Source organism: Aedes aegypti, chromosome 3 (genome assembly GCF_002204515.2).
Source record: "Aedes aegypti strain LVP_AGWG chromosome 3, AaegL5.0 Primary Assembly, whole genome shotgun sequence".
Lineage (NCBI taxonomy): Eukaryota > Metazoa > Arthropoda > Insecta > Diptera > Culicidae > Aedes > Aedes aegypti.
The window spans coordinates 245,141,573-245,163,240 of NC_035109.1; the positions used below are offsets into that span (position 1 = coordinate 245,141,573).

Sequence of the window (21,668 nt, forward strand, 5' to 3'; positions counted from 1 at the left end):
ACACGGCGAAGTTGGTCAAAAATCAAACTTCGCACGTTGGCTAACCCATTTTTTAACGCGAAGCAGTAGACTAGTCCCCAATAACTCAGGTATTGTAAGATAAATTCTAGAGGAAGGTTTGGAGAAACAGCTAATCATTCGCTAGTTTTGTACAATTTTCGGGAGATTTTTTCCTAGTGAGATTGTGAGATTATTAATAAACCAGAAAAGATTCTGATTTGGGACATTTTTTTTCGGAACAATAAACTACACAATAACCTATAAAACTAACTTTTTATTGAAATACATAAGGAAAACATCTCAATTATCATAGTAAGTCAACCGGAATGACCGCTCATTGTCTTTCCGTAGGGCGTCGTGCATTTTGCTAATCTCCTCCAGCCGATTCGTGATCGCAGACGTTGATGACTCAATCCACTGCAGCGAGTTCATATGGGCGTTCAAAATCTTCCCAATCTGCACCAGGGGATCGCTGGGGTCCGAGTACTTGTTGGATTCGTTCAGGTGCTCGATCACTTCCTTGAGGTCTTCGGACATCTGTTTCAGCTGGGAGTCCAGCGTTTCCGCCATCGAATAAGTTTGGCCTCGTTCGATGTCGACTTGTACAATTTTGGACAGTTCGTCCTCGAGGGGAATTATGCATTCCTCTAGTTCGGAGTGCTGGGCGGTGATGAACTCAAGTTCCTGTTCCATGGCGTCCTGTTCAGCCTTGACCTTTTCGACGGCTTCGTTCAAAGCGACAATCTTCTCGCCATTGCCGAGCAGAAGTTTGTCCCATGCGTTAACCTGTGTGGCTTGATTGGTGAAGAGTTTCTCCTGTTCCTCCAGCTCCAGAGTCCACTTGTTGATGAATTCTTCCAGCTGGCAAAAGTTTAGCTGCTGTGCACCGGAAACGGAAGAAGACTGCGTTGTTTGAGTGTTTGTCGTCAGATTTGCCGCTGGTTGCGTTTGATTTGCTGCTGGCTTGGAGCTGCAAAACTTCCCAATGTCAGCTGACTGGTTGTGGTCACGGAAGCTGCTGCAGTCGGAGTTGCTGTAGGTGTGGCTGCGACTCCTGCGGCAAGATTGGTACCAAAGCTAAGTGTGGGAGCAGCAGAGGGAGCCGCGGCGGAAGAGGCGGTTGTCGTCGTGGGCGCAGCAACTGCCGCTGTTAATCCGGTGGAACTCGTCCCAAACGGAGTTGCTCCGAAACTGAATCCTCCTGTGCTGGCAGCCGTTGTTGTTGTGGTCGGAGCAGTTGCACCCAAGGCGGCAGGGGTCGATGCAGTGGCACCCGGTGTTCCAAACGAGAAATTCATTGCGGGTAAAGTTTAATTTTGGAAGCGGGAGTTCAGTTTTTGAGAGATTTCCGATTCACCAACAGAACGCGAGGAAACGATGAGAGGTCGCGGATTTTTTGACTTTGTTTGACAGTTGAATGTAAACATGTGTTTGTGGCGTTAGGGTGATCCGTGATTCAGGCGTGAAAAGAAAGCGTACACGGCAAATTGATGTTATCCACTAAGATGCGAAAAAAAAACTATTTATTTATTTATATTGCTGTGTGCGTTTGAAATGCAAATATTTATCAAATGCGGGAACAACAAACGCGATAAGATTTTTCCCAAAAACGCGATGCCAAAGATAGATTTTTCTTGCAAGGGAGGCGGTGATTTATGTAATCGTTGCTAGGTGTCCTTTGATTATTTTGTGTTACCACATTTGGAGGACGTTTCCCCATTAAACATTTGACAGTTCAACAGCCGACTAAATTGGTTGAAAAATCGGTCGATTGTTGCACCGACGCTTATGGAAGATTAACACAGGGATCAACCGAATATCACCCGATTTAATTGGGTCCTAAAATAATTAATGAATTCTTGTTTTTATTTATTAATACGAAAGAGCATGCTATTGCAACTACTTTAGCAAGTTTTCCAGCTCAAATAACGGCTATAACTTTTTAAACTTCAATTTTAAAAAATGGTTTCGAATTTGAACCTTGACACTTGTGATCTTGTTTGACATTCACTTTTTCGACAAAAATGCCACAGGGCATATAGTTTGAGCACTGGGGTTGTTCCTATCTGACATTTCGGAAGGGACACGGAAAACAAAATATACCCAACATTTGAGTTTAAACCAAAAGGTGTGACAAAATCATAAACAAATGTTTTTTGTACTTAAACCAATGAAAATCAATTAAAAATTGAGTAAACATGTGTTTCTGCCCTAAACTTAAGCGTTTGGTACTAAAATTGAGACAGGGCTTTAGGACCCTATTGGGTGGGCCGACGCAATCCTACTAAATAGGTGGATAAATCGGTATTTTAAGTAAAATTCAAGCAAGTTGACCTACTAACCTTACTTATTTGACAGCTGCTGGTCCTGTTGTTTACGTTTCGGACTTAGTCGTTTTTTCCCTCATTTTTTCATCTTTGCATTTCTATCACCAGCATGCTGATGGTGACGATTTTCCACGGTAGGAAGATAGAATAATACGATCCGTGGGTATCTGCAGTGGATTTGACCTCTCTTTGCAGCAAACAGCGGGGATTCGCTGGTTGGAACACGACTGCCTTCCATCTAGCGAATCCGATTCGTTATTTGGATCGACTGACAGCTGGTGAAAATGCTCCACACTAACGCATCTGGAGAGCAAATCGTCACGAAACGCACATACACATACGCTTTTGTTCTATATATGGAGACTGCAATGCGACGGTACTCAGACGTCAACTTCAGTTTGACATTTTCTGTTGAAATTTGAGTGCTTTTTAGTTGGAATATTTTCCAACCAGCGAACATCCAACCATCGAGTCATTCCATGTAGCGGACCCCCAACGAGCGAATCCTCCCTGTATACCAACAACACTCAAAATTTGCATTTCGCTCGAGCGCGCATTGCCAAAGTTGGAAAAACCTGAGACGAGACTCGCGAAGACGGTCTTCTTTTTCTGTGATTGCTGAGTTTTTTTCTTATTCCACTTTGTGTTTATACCAATTATGCGCATGCTGTTCAAATCCTCACATGAACCTCTCAGCAAAAAATGATTGAGTTTGCATCACATCGAATCATAAATAGCCGTTTGAGTGAAATTTTCTGCCAGCAAACGTAGCAGACATTAGAAATAATGAATCTTCTGCTTAGATTTATCAGCAACTTTGGAAAAAACTGCTCCGCCGACTGAACTTCTTAATATTGCGGCGCTTATATTAAATCCACATCCAGCGGCGGCGGTAACGCGCAGAAGATATGCGCGCAATTCAAACGCAACGTCAAAATTCAAGTAGGCTTGGATTTTTTCGTCTTTCAAGGACACAAATGTTTCAAATTTGCCCAATCTGAAACATTTTATGATTTTCATTATCACTGCGACGGTACACTGAAATGAATTTTATTGTAGAAACTACTGAATCCGTGGTAAAATTAAGAACTGCACCAACGATTTTCAACCGACTACATTAATCTGTTAACTCTACCATAACATAGTCAACAAGAAAATATATTCTGTTTATTTAACCAGAGTTGTAGTATTTATGACTAGAAATATTCTAGATTTGACAAGTTTGGCATTGTACTTTTCACCATACTGCGTAGTACGGTGGGTGCCACGGATTGAAATACAATGCTTTGTAGTTGAGGCTACTATGGACATAGTCACATTTACTACACTGCTCAGTGATTTTTACCAGATTATAGTAAACTTAACAGAATTTTCAGATAATCGCATTACGTGGATTTATCTTGCAGAGCACAATAACAGTTTACTTTGAACACAATACTTTTCACTTTTTCAGCCATAAAAACGGTGGGCTGCATTTGACGTTTCGTGAGAGGGGAATCTGGGCTGCATATGACGTTGATATTTTTGGGTCCATTCGCAAATTTCATAACGCTAAAGGGGGTGGGTGGGTGTCCTTATTATGTTACTGCTCATACAAAATTTATAAAATATTCGTACAAAAAGTGTTACGAGGGGGTGGGTGGGTGTTGAAAATGGTCATTTTTGGCGTTATGAAATTTGTGAATAAACCCTTTCCTCTTCGCGAGTCTCTCTCAGGGAAAAACGGCACTCACAAGTGGGTACTTTTGTTTCTCCGTGTTGTTTTCTCGCGCGTCGTTTTCATTGAAAAGCAAAGCGACGCTTCGATTTGCATTCTCTTTTGTTATGACATTCGTTGTTTCTTTTTCCTTCGATCTTGGCAGTCGCAGTCATCCGCGTTCTCTCTGTGTGGCTTCATTCTGCTGCCAGTGTTGCTAGACTAGTTGAAATTATGGTTTTTATGTTTTCAATCATGGTCGATGTGGTTGTAAATTGTGTTTATAATATTATGTTTATTGATTGTTACATGATTTCCATAAGAAAAAGCCGATTCTTGGACGAATGGATTTCGTCTAGGATTTTAGATTTTTTATTATCATTCAAGCACCCATAACAATTTCCAACTTTTGCCCAAATACAACGCTTTGCAAACGGCGTTAATTTAATCTTCACATCTGGCAACAGCTGTCTGGTTCGAGTAAAAAAAGGAGGCCGACGAATTCGCACCGAAGTGCCACCGCAAGTTTAATGGTTGTCATCGCCCCGTAAAATTCACTGAAAATCGGTCCGTTTTCGGGAGTGTTTCGCGTTCGGTTCGGTCCCCAATCGATGTGCCCTGGCGGGAGTGTATGGTCACCGTGCTAGAAGTGAATTTTCCGATGGAAAAATGATGGAAACGCAGGAAGAGACAACATCCGCCAGCAACACCAATAACAATATCAATAGCAGTAGCAGCAACATTGATGCTGGTAGTAAAGGAGCGGGTGGTGGCGGAAGGAGGAGGTAGCACTAATGGCCGGATTGAAACTTCTGAAGTAGCAGCAGCGGGGTCGCAATCCGTGGGTGCACTTTGCCGTATATGTATGTTTGATGGACGTCCGGAAGATGGCCGCTTGCCGTTGGAATCTTTATTCCGGACGACGGTGGAATCGAAGACGCTGTACTCGATGATGGTCAGCGTTTGTTCCCCCTTGGCCCAAGCGAATAATGACGGAATGCCAGATAAAATATGCGCGGGGTGTAAGGGGAAGCTGGTCCAGGCATATAAGCTTTATGAAATGTGTATTAAGAGTGACGAAAGAATTCGGAAACTTTTGAAAAGCCAAGCCCTCGGGGGAGTGCAGATTAAGCAGGAGGTAATTGACGACGAGGACGATGATGTTGAATTGGCCAATGTGGAACTGTATTACGATGGCCAGGTCAAAGCGGGAAGATGCTTACGAACAGGAAATTGGTTTGATGGCCAGTTCTATGGGGCGGCATTCGCTCAAACTATTCATAACACCCCCAATTTGCGAATTCAGTCTGTGCGAAACGGACCGGAAGTTTTGGTCCAATTGCAGGAACATAGCTTCCCCACGATTATTACTCCGAAGCCAGTTTTCCAGTGTGAGAAGTTTGTGAAAGTCACCCCGAAAGGTCACCATTGCATTCTCTGTGGCAAAGATTTTAAGTATTTCAGCTACTTCAAGCAACATGCCCTGGCGCAGCATGATCCGGAAAAGCCCTTCAAATGCGATCAATGCAAGTACACCTTCAAAACCGAACAGCGATTGTTCATTCACATGAGAACACACATTGAACCGGAACTGCCACCCGCGCCGGAACGTGTCGTTTTTCCGGAGAAGGATTTGTCAGAAAGCACGCCAGATTTAGAGTACGAAAACACGGACGATTTGAATGAAGAAGAGAAGAAAGATCTCGGTATTTGCATTAATCCGGACACCGGGGAAAAAATCTACAAATGTCTCATCTGTCAGAAGCAGCTGACCACTCTTCCCCTCTACCAGCGGCATCGAACGGTCCACACAGTACGGGGGCGTCCATTCGAGTGCGATATTTGCCACTACCGCTTTGCCATGAAATTCAGCTACAACGCGCATATGCTGCGCCACCAGCAAGGCAAAGATCCCGCTCAACCTGCCTCCTACAAATGTTCCGAATGTGACGAAGCGTTCCCCAAGCGGAAACTGTTGAATATCCACATGGTGGCAGAACACGACACATCATCCATGGAAGAGCCCCTCAACAAGACCGCTCCGGCTGCCATCCTGACCACCAGCATCATCGACGGCCGCCATGGTCATGTTTGCCCCATTTGCTCCGAAACGTTCAACCGCGAATCGGTCCTCAACAATCACATGAAAACCCACGAACTCGAAGCTGCCCAACTCAGACATTCGGAGATCTGCTACGCCTGCACTGTCTGCGGCATCGAGTGTGAATCGCGCGAAATCTTCGACAACCACATCAAAACTCACCCAGATTTCCAAGCGTCCAAGGACCAGCAGAACGCATCCGCTCCGGAAATCCTCGACCTCAGCGACGACGAGCAAATGGCCCAGAACGGCTCGGAAGATCCCCTCAGCCTGACCCCCAAACCGGACGCCAAACCCGCCGTCCGCTGCGAACTCTGCCACAAGACATTCCCCTACGCGTGCAATCTCAAGCAGCACAAAATCATCCACCACTCGGAGCTGAAACCGCACGAGTGCAAAATCTGCCACTACCGGTTCGAGTACGAGGGCACCCTGATGCGGCACATGCAGAAACATTCCAAATCGGAACAGAACGACGCCCCACCATCGGCACCCGCCCCTCCCGCAAACACCGAGGATCCGGTGGCCCCACCCGGAGCCACCCTCGTCTACAAGTGCAAACTTTGCTCGGCCCGCTTCCAAAAACAGAAATCGATGACCTGGCATTTGAAAACCCATCGGTCCATTGTGGCCAACGAGGGCAGCACCGCGCAAGAAATCGAGCAGAGTCTGCACTCGCCGACGCCGAAGACCGGCAACGTTACGGGACCACAGGCGGCGTCATCTCCGCTCCCTTCGGCGGATGGCTCATTTAGTGCCAAGGCGATGACCGAGAAAAGGGGATCCTTGAAGATGTACAAGTGTGGATACTGTCCGCAGGTGAGTTCAGTCGTATCAGTACATGTAATTTCCATCACACGATATTAACAACGACGCTTCTTGCGCCATAAAAAACATTGTTCCCAAACGGCAACAAGACGGTAGTCAGATTTCCGCAAACTTAAACGCCAGTAAACAGATTGATAAACAATTCCTTTATTGACTTAACGTTAATTTTTCCCTATTCAATTCGAGAACAAGTTAAAAATAGAATTAGAATTTATGTTTTAGTCTAATCTAGCTGAACGCTCATTTCATCTACGTTTACTTACGTTTAGTGTCCTACCCTGATCCATCAATTCCGGAAAGCGGTCTCGTACGGTAGTTTTTTTTAGATCCAATAGTAACAGGATCCTCCTATTTATCTGGCAATTGCTGTATCCAACTGTGATTTGTTTCTGCGGTATATACATATAAGTTTCGATTCGTACTTCCAACTATGATGATCTTTTTAAATTTATTTTTTTTCCTCAAGGACACTAGTTCTCACAGTTGCACACTAATAGGTTTTAGAGAAGGATTAATTTTAGTAATTAACTTGGCAGCAGATTGACTTGTTTAAGTTGACTTTTATAAACAAACAGATTATCAGCATTCCTTCTTCTACCTACCAACACAAATCATATCAATATTTAACACCTTGATGTGTTTGTCTCGTTTCTGCAATTTCCCGTATCGTTTGGCAGTGTCATATGATACCTTGTTGGTAACGGAGGCGCGTTTGCAGATTGCGTAACAAACACTGAAGAAGATTTTGTTCAACCCTCTGACACCCATTTCACAGACAAACAGACGTCACACTCTCACCGGTGTCCATCGACCACCTTTTTAACGGCCGATTCAAATATATGGTAGGTGGCCAATGCACCACCTGCAGCGCTCGCATCGTTTTTGTTCGCGTTTGACGTTTACACACTACCGCCATCTGTTGGTCCATCGGCCAAACACACCGATTTTAGCATTGGGCGTACATGTCATCGTGACTATGATTTTGATCGGGATTTATTCTAAGTGTTGCGTCTGTTTGTCTGTGCCCATTTTTTTGTTTTCGATCTAAATATATATTTTCCTATATATTATTATCCTACAATGATTTTTTTGCCAATTCATAAAATTAAAATCTAAAACTTTGGTTTTTGGTTTTTGATGTTTTGATTTTTATTTTTGGACGTCCCAATCGTAGGAAGAATAAAACATATTTCTTGAGGCCTCTTCTCGTTACTGATATTTGACAATAATATAAATTTGAGCATTGATTTGACGGTACTTCACACAAAGCTTCTACAGTTTGAGCAGGCAAAAAATACAAAAAAAAAAATCAGTTGAATCTGATAGTTTCTGGTTGTATTTTAGTTAAAAATATATTTCACAGTTCTGAAAAAATACGCATAAAAAAGACTAAGTAAGGCCGGAACAAATCATAAAATCTTCTTTTGTCAGTTTCCGTCAAAATGTGTCGAGGGGGGACAATAAATAATAAAATGGAAATTCAGGTAAATTAATCATTTTTTATACTCATATGCTGCAACACCATGTTTTTGTCACATATAACCTTCAAATCAAGACATTTGATGTCATTTTCATTTTTATTTTCCATAACATTAATCTAAAATATTTTTCATAATTCGATTTTTTATAATAACTGGGTTTTTTTCTTGAGTTTTGATGAGAGAAAACATTAAGCTTTCAATTTTTTTAAAGCTATTTACAATTTTAGGAACACAGCAGAAATGTTGCAGTTGGGTGCAACTTTTAATTAAATTTATATTATTCTAATTTGATTTAACATATATGTAACATTTTGTTTGTAAAATATTTCACTAGATTTGAATAAAATTGATGAAAATTGGCTCTGTGAAATATATTGTTCTTCTATGCCCTCTTGTTCCATGTTCTTTGCAAACCTTAGCGACTAAGGTAAGATAAATATGCATAGGACGGCAGTAGGGACAATAGGGTCCTAAAGCCCTGTCCCAATTTTGATGCCAAACGCTTAAGTTTAGGCCAAAAATACATGTTTACTCAATTTTCTAATGTTTTCCGTTGGTTTAAGTCCAAAAAACATTTTCTTTAGATTTTGTCACACCCCTTGGTTTAAACTCAAATTTTGGGTGTATTTTGTTTTCCGTGTCCCTTCCGAAATGTCAGATAGGAACAACCCCAGTGTTAAAACTAAAACCCCTGTGGTGTTTTTGTCGACTAAGCGAACGTCAAACATGATCTCAAGTGTCAAGGTTCATTTATGGATCCAATTTTAAAATTAAAGTTTAAACATGATATAGCCGTTATTTGAGCGGGAAAAAAATGCTAAAGTACTTGAAGTAACATGCTCTTTCGTGTTTTTAAATAAAAACAAGATTTTATTAAAAATTTTAGGACCCAATTGAAATTCGCAGTAAAATTCTTTAAATTTCACGGGTGATGAAGGTGATGAAACTAAAATTTCTCGGCTTTGTCGCGGACCCATACTTTTGTTCAAATTTTGCACTAAAGTACATGTTCTCAATGAAACTACATTTCAAATATGTAAACTAAGCGGTGTGTTTTTAATTGTAATTTGTATTTAACATAATAAAGTTATTATCAGGGTGGCAATCAAAAATTTAAAACAAAATAAGCAATCAGAAGAATTGCAAGATAAACTAAAAGATATGAAAATTTTTACATTAATTAAATTTACATAGGAAATAAACTGAAAATCACTGCGTTTTTCATATGAATTAAAACAATCAAACGAATTTCGCGGATTTTCCTGAATTTTGAGTCGAAGGCCAAATTTTGCAGCCTCCACGAAATCGCGCATTTCCATTGTCACTAGTTGTAAGTGTCCTGAAGAGCAGCTTTGATGGCACTTTTTCTACATACGGTTTATATTCATAGAGCGAATTCCCCCATAAATATTGTTTTATTCTTAAGGGGACACGGGAGACCGTGTTATTTTCCCTATCTTTCGTCTCACTCTAACAATTATCATCAAAACTTTGTGGAAGCAAATCTCTAGTTTTAGTGAACCGATGAAGCTGAAAATGTATCGGGTTGTGCACTACATACATAGAATCATAGTGATACATTTTTCGCATCGATATATGGAGTAGTTCTTGAGATTTGCTTCTTGAAATGGATAGGGTGATTATGATGACGTCCCGTGCGGCCTTAAATGAAAAATAGAATCATAACGTTTACACAAACACAATGAAGACAAGGACATTTGATACGCAGCTTGTGGATGATGATCACGCTTTCAACATTTATACATCCAGAAAAAGGAGGCACGCTATGTCTGAATCAGCAGATTATAAAAATCTAATGTTCATCGGATTTTCTCTAGCTAAAGATCAGTATTCGGTCCATATTTTCATAATCGGAAGGTTTTAAAATATTCTATCGGTGAATTTTTTTCCATACATTTTGTATGGGCAGATTTCGGCCATAAAACGGGATTTTTATAGATTTTGGTATGAAAATAGCCTTAAAGTGGATACCTAATACTAATCTCTATCGAGGAAAAATCCGATGTACATTCGATTTTTATAATCTCCTGGTTCAGACATAGCGTGGGGGGATCTACTAGGAAAACATGTATTCAAATAAACTTTAAGAGCCAATCATCGATTTGACACATTTATTGTTCATTGAAAGTTTATATGAATAATAATTCATGGTAATCACCAAAATATTCTATTTTCAATGTCTACACTGTTACAGTAAAAGTTATTCTGAAAGAAAACCGTTCAATAAAAGATCCCACATCTAGAAGCATTAAGGACATTATAAAGCAAGGCCAGAAATGGCGTCTAACATGGCACCTATCGCACTTCCCCTCCTTTCCACCCCTCTTGCCATACATTTGGTTTGGACAAAAATATACAAACTTGTGAATCTAAGTTTACGGTTCTTACCTTTAGATTGTGATGCGAAACTGCTATAGCTGGCACACATGGTTATACTCTACCCACTGAAACTAAAATTGTAGCACAATTGTAGTCAGGAGACGTAGCTCGTGCACTTTTCAAACCATGCACAGTTTCCGTTTCTTTCAGCTTCTTCCTCCATTTTTGATGGCATCAATTTAGCAGCAAAGTTCTCACTGTATTTTTACGCATAATTTTAACGTAAAAATCAATACAAATGTAATCACTACAACCGCGCACATCTAAATTTTCTATAACTTTGATTTAAATACCGAAAAAAACCTTGCAAATCGCGTTGAACTGGCTTTATTTTTCCAATTCCAATTTCACTTTTCGGAGAGTAAACACTCGCGACGGTGACTATAAGCAGTCATGTTGTGTGGTAGTATTAGTGACTTTTTCAGCAGTGGGGCCGGAATTGTTTCTAAATAATTTATACAAATCACATATTTTTGCCGTATTTCCGAGACATTGTGCTTCAAATATTAAAACAATGTAAAGAATGATTTTTTTCCATTTCAATATATAGGAATAAATCCGGATAAAAATCAAGTTTGAATAACTTTCAAATAATTGATAACATTCAGTATGAGCTTACCGCAACACTGCCATTTAGCTAGCTAATCAAAACAAACTTTGACAGTTTGTTCTTATGGTGGTATCTGTAACATGATTCTTGTTCTAACAAATACAATCACTATATGGGAAAAAGTTTACTTTACCAACACTCATGCATTTTTTATGTGGCTTCCTTTTATAATGTCCTTAACGAACAGATTTAGGACTTATAATCCAATAACACCTGTTATCTCATGTAATATCTTAAAAGGGAATTACAAACTAGCTAAAACACACATAAAAAATAAAAACCAACACTGAAAATAAGACATTTTATTTATTTCCCCCCTCTGACTATTGGAAAAATTTAAGGGAAGGGGGGGTGGGTGGTGACAAAAGTAAAATTCCAAATTTGTTCCGGCCTATTTTTTTTTTCAACATTGATAGTTTTACTGTCACACAAAATGTGTAACATTTTTTAGTGTGATAAAGTAATGACCGCTCACTTTTAGGCATACTCGGATCATTTTGATGAAATTTTTGGCTTGATAGCAGCCTGGCTGCTTGTTGATATCTAGTTCGCCTTCCCCAGCTTTTAAAATTTCGATTATGACGATGATTGCGATGACGGATCCTTGTTGTAACTATCCCAGAGGACTAAATCGTTTCATGTGACTCTTCGATCAGAGTAAGCATGCATATTTCAGATGTCATCCGTCGACAGTCACATAGAGTGACAGCACGGTTCTGCAAGGTATTATTGTGCTCTGCAAGATAAATCCACGTAATGAGATTACCGTGTACCCCCGCTAATTCATTTTTAATTTGAACATCTAGTCACCCTAGAAACGTGTTTCTGGTTACCGCTTTCACTGTTTTGTTTTGATTCTGCGTTTCGTTCCACAGCGTTCCAACTCACTTCACTCCGTTCCATGAGCTAAATGATGTTTGAACCATTTTTAATCTGAACGATGTGCAAATTAGCGGGGTACATATTAAAGTGTTCAGATTAAATGTGGTCAAACCAACGGGGGTACCCGGTATCTGGAAATGTCGATTTACCGTCGCAGTGATAATAAAAAGGGGCCCAGATAGCCGTAGCGGTAAACGCGCAGCTATTTAGCAAGACCAAGCTGAGGGTCGTGGGTTCGAATCCCACCGGTCGAGGATCTTTTCGGGTTGGAAATTTTCTCGACTTCCCAGGGCATAGAGTATCTTCGTACCTGCCACACGATATACACATGCAAAAATGGTCATTGGCATAGTAAGCTCTCAGTTAATAACTGTGGAAGTGCTCATAAGAACACTAAGCTGAGAAGCAGGCTCTGTCCCAGTGGGGACGTAACGCCAGAAAGAAGAAGAAGATAATAAAAATCACCAATGTTTCAGATTTAGCAATTTTGAAACATTTGCGTCCATGAAGAACGAAAAAATCCAAGCCTACTTGAATTTTGACGTTGCGTTTGAATTGCGCGCATATCTTCTGCGCGTTACCGTCGCCGCTGGATGTGGATTTAAAATGAGCGCCGCAGTATACTCCGAAAAATGACATTTGGCAGTGACGTCATTCCTATCGCAAACTCAAACGAGTGCAAAAGAAAGCAAGGCATGCTCTCTTTTACACAAGCCTCATGCTTGACGATAGGAATGACGACACATGTTTTGATTGAAAATCGTTGTTTACACGTGTGAATAGCCTTCCTTGTTGTGTATACCGTGGAGTGACAACTATCGAAAAAGTGACAGAGTCGTGCACTCAAAATAATCCAAACGTCAATGCTACGCGAAAAAACACGTAAACAGCAAAACATGTTCATTTCATTAAGTTTATCTGTCGAAGGTAATTATTACCGGACAACGAATTAATGTGAAATGAAATACTGGTAGCTTGTATCGCATCTACCCGTAGACCTTACGTGAAAAAACTCGTAGCTGGTTTCCAAGTTCATTGAGTGATATTCATGCGTCAGGTGAACTGAAGATGAAATCTGTTGTTGAAGATGAACACGCACTTTCAGTAAAACCCTGTGCCGCAACGGATGTAGCTTCGTTTTTTTCGTAATGTGGATTCTTCGTAATGTGGAATCTGTTCCAAAATTGGTTGATATTCCGTCCAAGTCCTGCCACCATATAGTGCTGCTTTATTGTTCCTAGTGATCGGGGCAATAAGGGCCGCCTAAGGAAAACGTCATGGAATGCATGGAAAAACAGCAAAAAATATGGTTTAAATGCAAGTGACTTGTACTATAAAATGTTATCTTCCATGTTACGTCGATAATTAATGTTGACATCAACTTGCAAATTATTTCAGGAACTTTTTGGAAAACCATGTTTTTCTACGCGGTCACCAACCATATGGGGCATTATGAGCCACCCTACGGGGCAGTATGAGCCGCCCCATTCAATCGAATGATTTTTATTTAAAACAGCATAGAGAAGAGTTAGTGGTGAAGAGTACATTATTGGAAAGTAAATTGTTTTAACTTCACTTGAAATTATTGATTCTAGCGGCTTATTTTTCGAAGATACATAATACATAGTAAATAGACCATGTCATACAAGTACTAAATGGCGATACTTCGTTCGACGTATTTTCTAGCAAAGTGTTTCACTTGTAATGGTGCATAAATATGACTATGCAGTAAAAAAATAATCTGGTATATTTAGGCAATGTATTTTTATGTTCAAAACATCGTTTGTTTTTCTTAAATCTAGGTGGCTCATTTTGCCCCGCCCCTTCATCTTAAAAAAAATATATTGTTTTTCAATAATTTTGTTTACGAACAAATCTAATTTCGCTCACGAACTGTTCATTATGATCAGAAGTTTCAATGGATTGATAAAATTCACCAGAATTATAAATATAATTGTCTTATAGGCTTAATTAAAAACTGCCAAAATTATAAGCTTTTCAAGAAGAAGGACAAATTTGTACATTTTTGTAAATATCTTGAGTGTTCAAACGAATATTCTTACGGTTTTTATTGTGGTGGCTATTTGAGGCATCCTTTAGCAGATCATAATGACACTAGACATTAAAACACTGATTTGAGGTTAAAACCGGGGTGGCTCATATTGCCCCGTATGTTCATATTGCCCCCATTGCCCCTACTCACAAACGACCAACCAACTACTCGGATCGTAAACAATCTGTTCCGGGATTCCAATTTCCAAAAATGTAACATCAATAAATGTTTTAGGAACAGCTCTAATTTTTTGTTGATATTTATTTCAATAGTTGTTTAATTGTCCGTTAATTTTGCACAATAGATGAAAGTGAATGTTATTGTTCAATAACGTGTTCTTCATTTGAAGTTTTGATAGAACATACCGGAACAGAATGTGACTTTCACAACCACTCTTGGTGATAGGTACGGGAAAATCACGTAGCTAGTACGTTGTACTGTGACAGAATAGGAGTTTATTTGTTCATTCCTGACTAGCTACGATTCACGTCAGTGCTACGTGAAAAGTACGATGGGAAAAAACTACGTATGTTTTCACGTAGCTGTTTGCGCGCAACTAGTTTGAAAATTACAAAACGTGTGTTGGTCCAATCCGGATCTGTTGATATGATTCAACACGGACCTCTTGATTTTCAACGAACACTCAATCTATTCCAAGAGCTCCACCCTGAAAGTCTTGTCGACTTAGTAGAAAATCACATAAGTTGGAATACCGATCGATGGTGCGTTCGTTTCTGTTGCTGTCAAGAAAAAATCTTCTGAACAATCTAAGAAATACGGTAAACTACCTGGAATCAGTAAATCTGTTACTTGAAAAGCATCTCCAACAACACCACAGCCCATGTTGGATACAGCTTTTTAAAATATTTTGACAATACGTTCATATTGTCGTCTATTGTGTTGTTCAGTCGCGCTGATTTACTTTTTCCGTTTTTGTCGTCAAATGTTGTGCATACGTATGCTTAAAATATCGGAAAGCGTCTGTAATACAGCATAAGTGCCGGAACTGTTCATTGGTGTACGAGTACAGTAACATCGTATTGAGAATTCCGCGCAATTTGTTGCTCGAAATATTATTTTCGTTCATCCTACGATAATCATAATGGCTGGAACATGCGCGAAATGCTCCCATTCGATCACCAATAGTGATCTCTTTACAGTATGTGAGGGTAAATGCGCCAAATCATTTCATGCGAACTGTGTTGGTGTCACCGAAACAGCCTTGTGCGCGCTGTCATGTAATAATATGGATCTGTGACGCATGCATGATTTTGTTCTGCAGAACAAGAGAAAGAACTCATGCTAATGCCGCAACGAACACGGATGCATCCCGTTCGATAGAGGAGGAAATCATTCAGTTGACATGCGCTGTGACCGAAATCGCCAACACTCTTGCAAGTGTGATCCACAAGCCAGATGTGTCTGCCTCGTTCCTACACTCAACGCCCGTACCATCGCGTGTTCTGCTGGATGGAACTCATGAAACCGACGAGGACATCTCTATTAAAAGCAAACAAGAACGATCTGTGCCTTTGATCCCGCAATCATCTGCAACTGCAAATGAAAGTTTCTCGCTGTATCTGACGAACATCGATAAGTGTGCCACGGAAGACGATGTTAGTGTGATGGTATCACGGTCCCTAGATGTACCGTTGTCGTGTTGTACCGATGTAGTGAAACATGTATCTAGAAGTAGGAATACCTACACGTTAGACTATGTATCATTCAAAGTAATATTGAATATGAGCCTGAAGCCAAAAGCGTTGCGTGCATCTACATGGCCCAAGGGAATAAAATTTAGAGAATTCGAAAATAGGATTAATGAGACATGGAAGCCTACGATACAAACCTAGATATTTTGAAATAATTTTGTTATAACATGTTTTTCGTTAATCCCTCCCCTTGGTTATGCGACCTTGCCGCGGTGGGAGGGCATAATCCATTAGCCCATATGATGGAAACCAAAGGCGTAACCTGTAGTGGTGGTATCACATTTTGGCATTTTTTGCTTAAAGCTGCGTCATAATTCATATGGCATAGACGCAATAATATCTCTGATGTGATCCAACGGACATTCTGCGTCATTGATAGAATTGATGCCCATTTCAAATAATTAATCTATTCATCTATTCGAAGTGGACATTAATACTATTGGTGACGTTCAGTTTGCCTTTTGCTAACCAGAATGATCCGTAGCCACTCTTACTATTAGCTAGCTAGATACATCGTTATCATATACGACGTAGGAAAATGACTAGTTGATTCACTGAGTAGAAATAAGTGGCGACCAGATAGCCGTAGCGGTAAACGCGCAGCTATTCAGCAAGACCAAGCTGAGGGTCGTGGGTTCGAATCCCACCGGTCGAGGATCTTTTCGGGCTGGAAATTTTCTCGACTTCCCAGCAGTGTTGACCAGACTCATTTCCCCGAAATTCGAATTGTGAAGCCATGAACTGTTATAACTGTGCGTTGTATTCCTGAGATGGAGGGGGAGGTGGTTGGGCTTGAGTGTTGCACGTGGGATCCGACAGTTTCGATCTCGGTGGGCCGCAATTCAAGTTTCGGTGAAATGATTCGCACTCACTCACTCACTCATTTCATTTCACCGAAACTTGAATTATGGCTCTCTGGGATCAAAATCGATCAATTGTGTGTGCAGTACTCAAGCTTAACCATCTGCTTTTCTATCTTAGGAGGATAAAGCATGGTTGTAGTAGTTCGTGGCTTCGTAGTTCGGAAAATGTTATTTTCGGGGAAATGAGTCTGAGCAACACTGCTTCCCAGGGCATAGAGTATCTTCGTACCTGCCACACGATATACGCATGCAAAAATGGTCATTGGCACAGTAAGCTCTCAGTAAATAACTGTGGAAATGCTCATAACAACACTAAGCTGAGAAGCAGGCTCTGTCCCAGTGGGGACGTAATGCCAGAAAGAAGAAGAAATAAGTGGTGACAATCTTATTTTAATATGGTTTTTACATTGCCATAATAAGAAATACCTCTTTTGTAACAGCGGTATAAATAATCTAATTCCAGCTTCATTTTCGCAAAATTTACAAGTAGAAAGTAGGCGTTGTGAAGCATTGCATTTGCCACCGAAAAGTGAATCTTGTAGGAGACTGTAATAGAAGCCTAAGGTAACTTTACTCTTCAATATTCACTATAAAAATGACTATGGAAAGTAAGACGCTGAGATCGATCATTAGGGTACACTTGCTAGTTTCGAAAAATTGTTGAACAGACAAGGAAAGCGACTTTTTTCTTTAAGGATATATGAACGTAATGACCAATAAATACTTTTAACAACAAAAAATGAAATTAACTAGAACTACTACTAAACAGCCTAATTTTGTTAAGACTTGACGACACTTGACATTTAAGACTCTAATCTTACGTAAAAGACAATAGTAATCAGAATAGCACTTGTATGACAAATTATTCAAAACCATTCGACTAGACAGTATTAGTAATGCACTACTATTTCAAACAAATTCTACACTACTATTTCAAACAAATTCTAATGGAGCTGCTGATTTTCATAATGCTTCCTTTTTTCAGAAGCAAGGGAATATGGGTACTTTTCAAAAACTACCACGTCACAATACTAATAAAAAACAGTGTTCATGTGGGCGCCATTGCCTAGTCCGTCTGAGTATTGGTCCTGGTAGAGGGGAAACTTGGCAAAAGCCAGACCGAGGGTTCAGCCTTGACAAGTTAAGCTGTCAGGCAGCTCCAACTGAATACCATGCAAAAAAAAAAAAAAAATTTGTTATAACATGTTTTTCGTTAATGTTTATGGTTAAAGCTTTTGATTGTTTCAATTCAACTTTGCCTTGTTTTTTGTTTGTCGTTAGATGCATATTTTACACCTGTTTAAAATCGTAGTTAAATGTATTGCCGCTTTTTTATCTGTATTTTATATTACGAATATTTTGTTGCAATGTTTGTTTTAGTTAGTCATAAGTTATTATTCAGTCTGTAGGATTATTTATCAGAGACGGTGCATAAATAAATAAAAAAAATTCATGTCATGTCCTGCTAGGAGATATCACAAAACTCTCTGAGAGAAAAGTGTGCGCGCTAAATCAGGCTTCAACGCAAAAATAAAACTTTTCATGTCGTTCATCGTGGTGAAAATATATGGTCAAAAAACTGTTACTAGGTCCGAATTGGACCATGTTCCCCTATGGATTTTACCAATTATTACATGCGAATTGAGGTATTCGACATTTGGTAAGCGATTAAGTCCTTTTATTCAATTCTAGCGTGATATAAAACTGATGATATTTGCGTCACAATGAAGCAGAGAAATAGAGAAAGATAGATGTTAGGAAAAATATTACAAATATGAGAAAGAGACGGGCCTGGGATTGAACCCACGATCAGAACTTATTTTTTCACAACTTTCACTGAAGATCTAGCTGTGTGTATGTCAATGATAAATCAACAAACAACAAACTGTTTTTTTAGTATAGCTTCGGAACTCATTATTGGTAACAAGCTAACATTAGTTCACTATTGTTCTGGTTTTCGGCCAAACGGCATTCGACCTAATGGCTTTCGGCCAATTACCCCAGCACCAATGCCGAATGCCGTTTGGCCTTATACCCTATAATTGACTTATACAGGGTATTAGGCTTTGATATTGATTGCGTCCTTATTATTAACCATGCCGTGTTTTTGTCTAATTTCCAGAACCTCGATTCGGAGGAAGCCTACTATCAGCACATGAAGGGTCACCGCGTACGGTCGGATCCTCTGGATCCTCTACAAGACGATAGCGATAGTCCCCCATTGAAGAAAAAGCGAGCTTGGGTGCGGTCCGGAGATCACCATCGATGTCACCTATGCAAAAAGGTGTTCACCTTCCGCAGTCAGCTGCAGCAACATACCGCTCTGCATCACCAGCCTGGAAAACCATATGAATGTGGAAAATGTCACTACAGTTTCGTACACAAATTAAATCTCAAACGACATGAATTGACACACTTGGAGGAAGAACGGCTGGCCAACGAGGAGGATGAAGATCCCATCAAGCTGCTGGAGGATGAAAACTTCAACGCAAACCTGGACGAGATGGTTGAATCGGTTATAGAGGAAGGTGACCCCATCGCTCACGAGGGCAATGAAACTCATTCCGCAAGTGGCGAGGCAACCGGCCCTGCGAAACGAAACAAGTGTGTGGTCTGCTCGGCACTGTTCCAACGAGAGGATCAACTTATCGAGCATCTAAAGACCCACATCGAACGGATCAAGGTCACCAAACAGGAAACGCAAACCGCTAAGAAGATTTTCAACGAAGACAGCGATCGAAAGTGCAAGCTTTGCCATAAGGTTTTCAAGTTCTCGTGCCAGCTGAAGCAACACATCCAGATGCATCACTCCAAAGATAAGCCGTTTGAGTGCAACATTTGCAAGTAAGTGGAATCGTTCGGGCGAGTATCAATGTGAAACATTTAAGGTGAAGATGAAGTTGAAAACCTAATCGATTAGTCACCACCAGCTAGTGACCAATCGATTGAGTTTTCGGTTCAAACGGATGTTTGGTTCTCCAGATCCGTGCCCTTGAAAATTTGAAGATTGGCTTCGATTCTGGGGTAAATAAATATGACCTCAGATCACTTTGAAAAGCTTTTGTTATTGAACCGATTATGGAAGTTATCCACACTTCTGTGTATTTTCAACAGATATTTAATTTCGGTATTAAAATTTAATAAACTTCGCAAAAGTTTAACAAATTTTCCATGTTTCAACTGTTTTGGCAAGGAAATTTAGATAGTTCGACATTGTGATTGTCGACGTCCTTTTAAATCTTTTACCAATATTTCATTCCATAGTACGCAATACTTGAATATGGTTTGTAAGCTTACGATGAAAAAATACATTAATATTGTTTACTCAACCGCTATTCTAGACCAAATGCTTGATATACTCATTATGCCCCATCCACCTCCATCATTTTTTTAGCACGGACAAAAGGTTAATAATAACTGTACTTTTATGATTTAGGTATCGATTCGAATTTAAAGGACATATGATCCGCCACAAAGCAAACAACCATGCCGACGAGGTAGCAGCCGAAGAAGCGGAATCGGACGAGCTTCCTTCCAAAATCACCACACCGATTGTCAACTCCGATGGTGCGGAGGTTTATCAGTGTCCTGTTTGTCCGATGAATTTCATAAAGCAACGTTCACTGACGTGGCATCTGAAAACTCACTCTGGCCGGAAGCCCAAATTAGAAGCAAACGACGGTTATCCATCAACGTCCTCCGGTGAGGTAATGCAATGTCGTTTTTGCACTCGAACGTTCCGGGATGTGTACGAGCTGAAAGCTCACATGGTCACGCATATCGGTAGTGGACATAATGCTTCCGCGGTAGACTCCGAGCACTCTCTTTTCGGTTCTGGTTTGGAAATGATGTTGCAGGATTTCCCAGATACTATGGAGAATCACAGTGGCGATCCACTGTTCGATGCCTCAAACCTGGAGCTGGTCCTTGAGGATGGCTTCGGCAACGATGATCTCGACTTCAATGTGCGCTATCACGATTCTCCTCCTCTTCCTCCTGCAAAGCGAAGCCTTCCTGCAAACGAAAGCTCGGTGTATGACGTTGCGGAACCTGGGGCATCAACCACGCCGGCCAAGGGCAAAATCGTTTGCGAATTGTGCAAGAAAGATTTCCTTTATGCTTGCAACCTGAAGCAACACATGCAGCTACATCACGCCAAGGAGAAACCTTTCGAGTGCAAGATCTGTTTCTATCGGTTCGAGTACAGTGGGCACTTGGTGCGACATGTTCGTCAAAACCACGACAACCAGAGCGATGCCGGCGTTGGGGAATCGACCGATAAAAGCTTCGTTTGCACCTTCTGTTCGGAACTGTTCGAATCCAAGAGTAAGTTGTTTGAAGGATTGCTGCCTTATGACCATTCAACTTAATCGAGAAATTATTTTCGTTGCAGGTCAACTAAACGGACACATTCACAATCACCACAGAGGCGAGAAACAGTTCAAGTGCGAATTTTGTCCAGCATCGTTCTCATATAAAAAATCATACGATACGCATCGGGAAGACCATCACTCAAACAAACGAGCAGGTACCTACATTTTTGTACATAATGTAACACGTGGAAATATACTTATACACTTGTCCCGACTTGCAGACTCAGACTCAACAGTAACGGCGTCTACATCGACCGGGAGTGCTACTCCATCTAGCTTTTCGTGTAACTTCTGCAAGAAAAAGTAAGTATTAATCTTATTTTATCTCCAGTTGAGCTAGTG

The 21,668-nt window shown here is 40.5% G+C and overlaps 3 protein-coding genes across 3 annotated transcripts in view; 1 reads left to right on the plus strand and 2 right to left on the minus strand.

Moving 5' to 3' along the window:
- Window positions 1-254: 254 nt before the first annotated feature.
- LOC5566592 (nuclear pore glycoprotein p62) lies at window positions 255-1,421 on the minus strand. Its single transcript, XM_001650938.2, has one exon. The coding sequence runs from the start codon at window positions 691-693 to the stop codon at window positions 301-303; it is 393 nt and encodes a 130-aa protein (XP_001650988.2). The 5' UTR covers window positions 694-1,421; the 3' UTR covers window positions 255-300.
- Window positions 927-1,298, minus strand: LOC110678156 (nuclear pore glycoprotein p62-like). Its single transcript, XM_021850777.1, has one exon. It carries the CDS (start codon window positions 1,296-1,298, stop codon window positions 927-929), a length of 372 nt encoding a protein of 123 aa, XP_021706469.1.
- Window positions 1,422-4,477: 3,056 nt separating the features above from the next.
- Window positions 4,478-21,668, plus strand: part of LOC5579384 (zinc finger protein Xfin) — a 32,111-nt gene continuing 14,920 nt past the window's right edge. Inside the window, exons 1-5 of the mRNA XM_021854615.1 lie at window positions 4,478-6,943; window positions 19,076-19,797; window positions 20,390-21,279; window positions 21,347-21,481; window positions 21,548-21,629. Coding sequence (XP_021710307.1) covers window positions 4,769-6,943; window positions 19,076-19,797; window positions 20,390-21,279; window positions 21,347-21,481; window positions 21,548-21,629 — 4,004 coding nt within the window. The 5' untranslated portion in view covers window positions 4,478-4,768. The remainder of the gene's footprint in view (window positions 6,944-19,075; window positions 19,798-20,389; window positions 21,280-21,346; window positions 21,482-21,547; window positions 21,630-21,668) is intronic.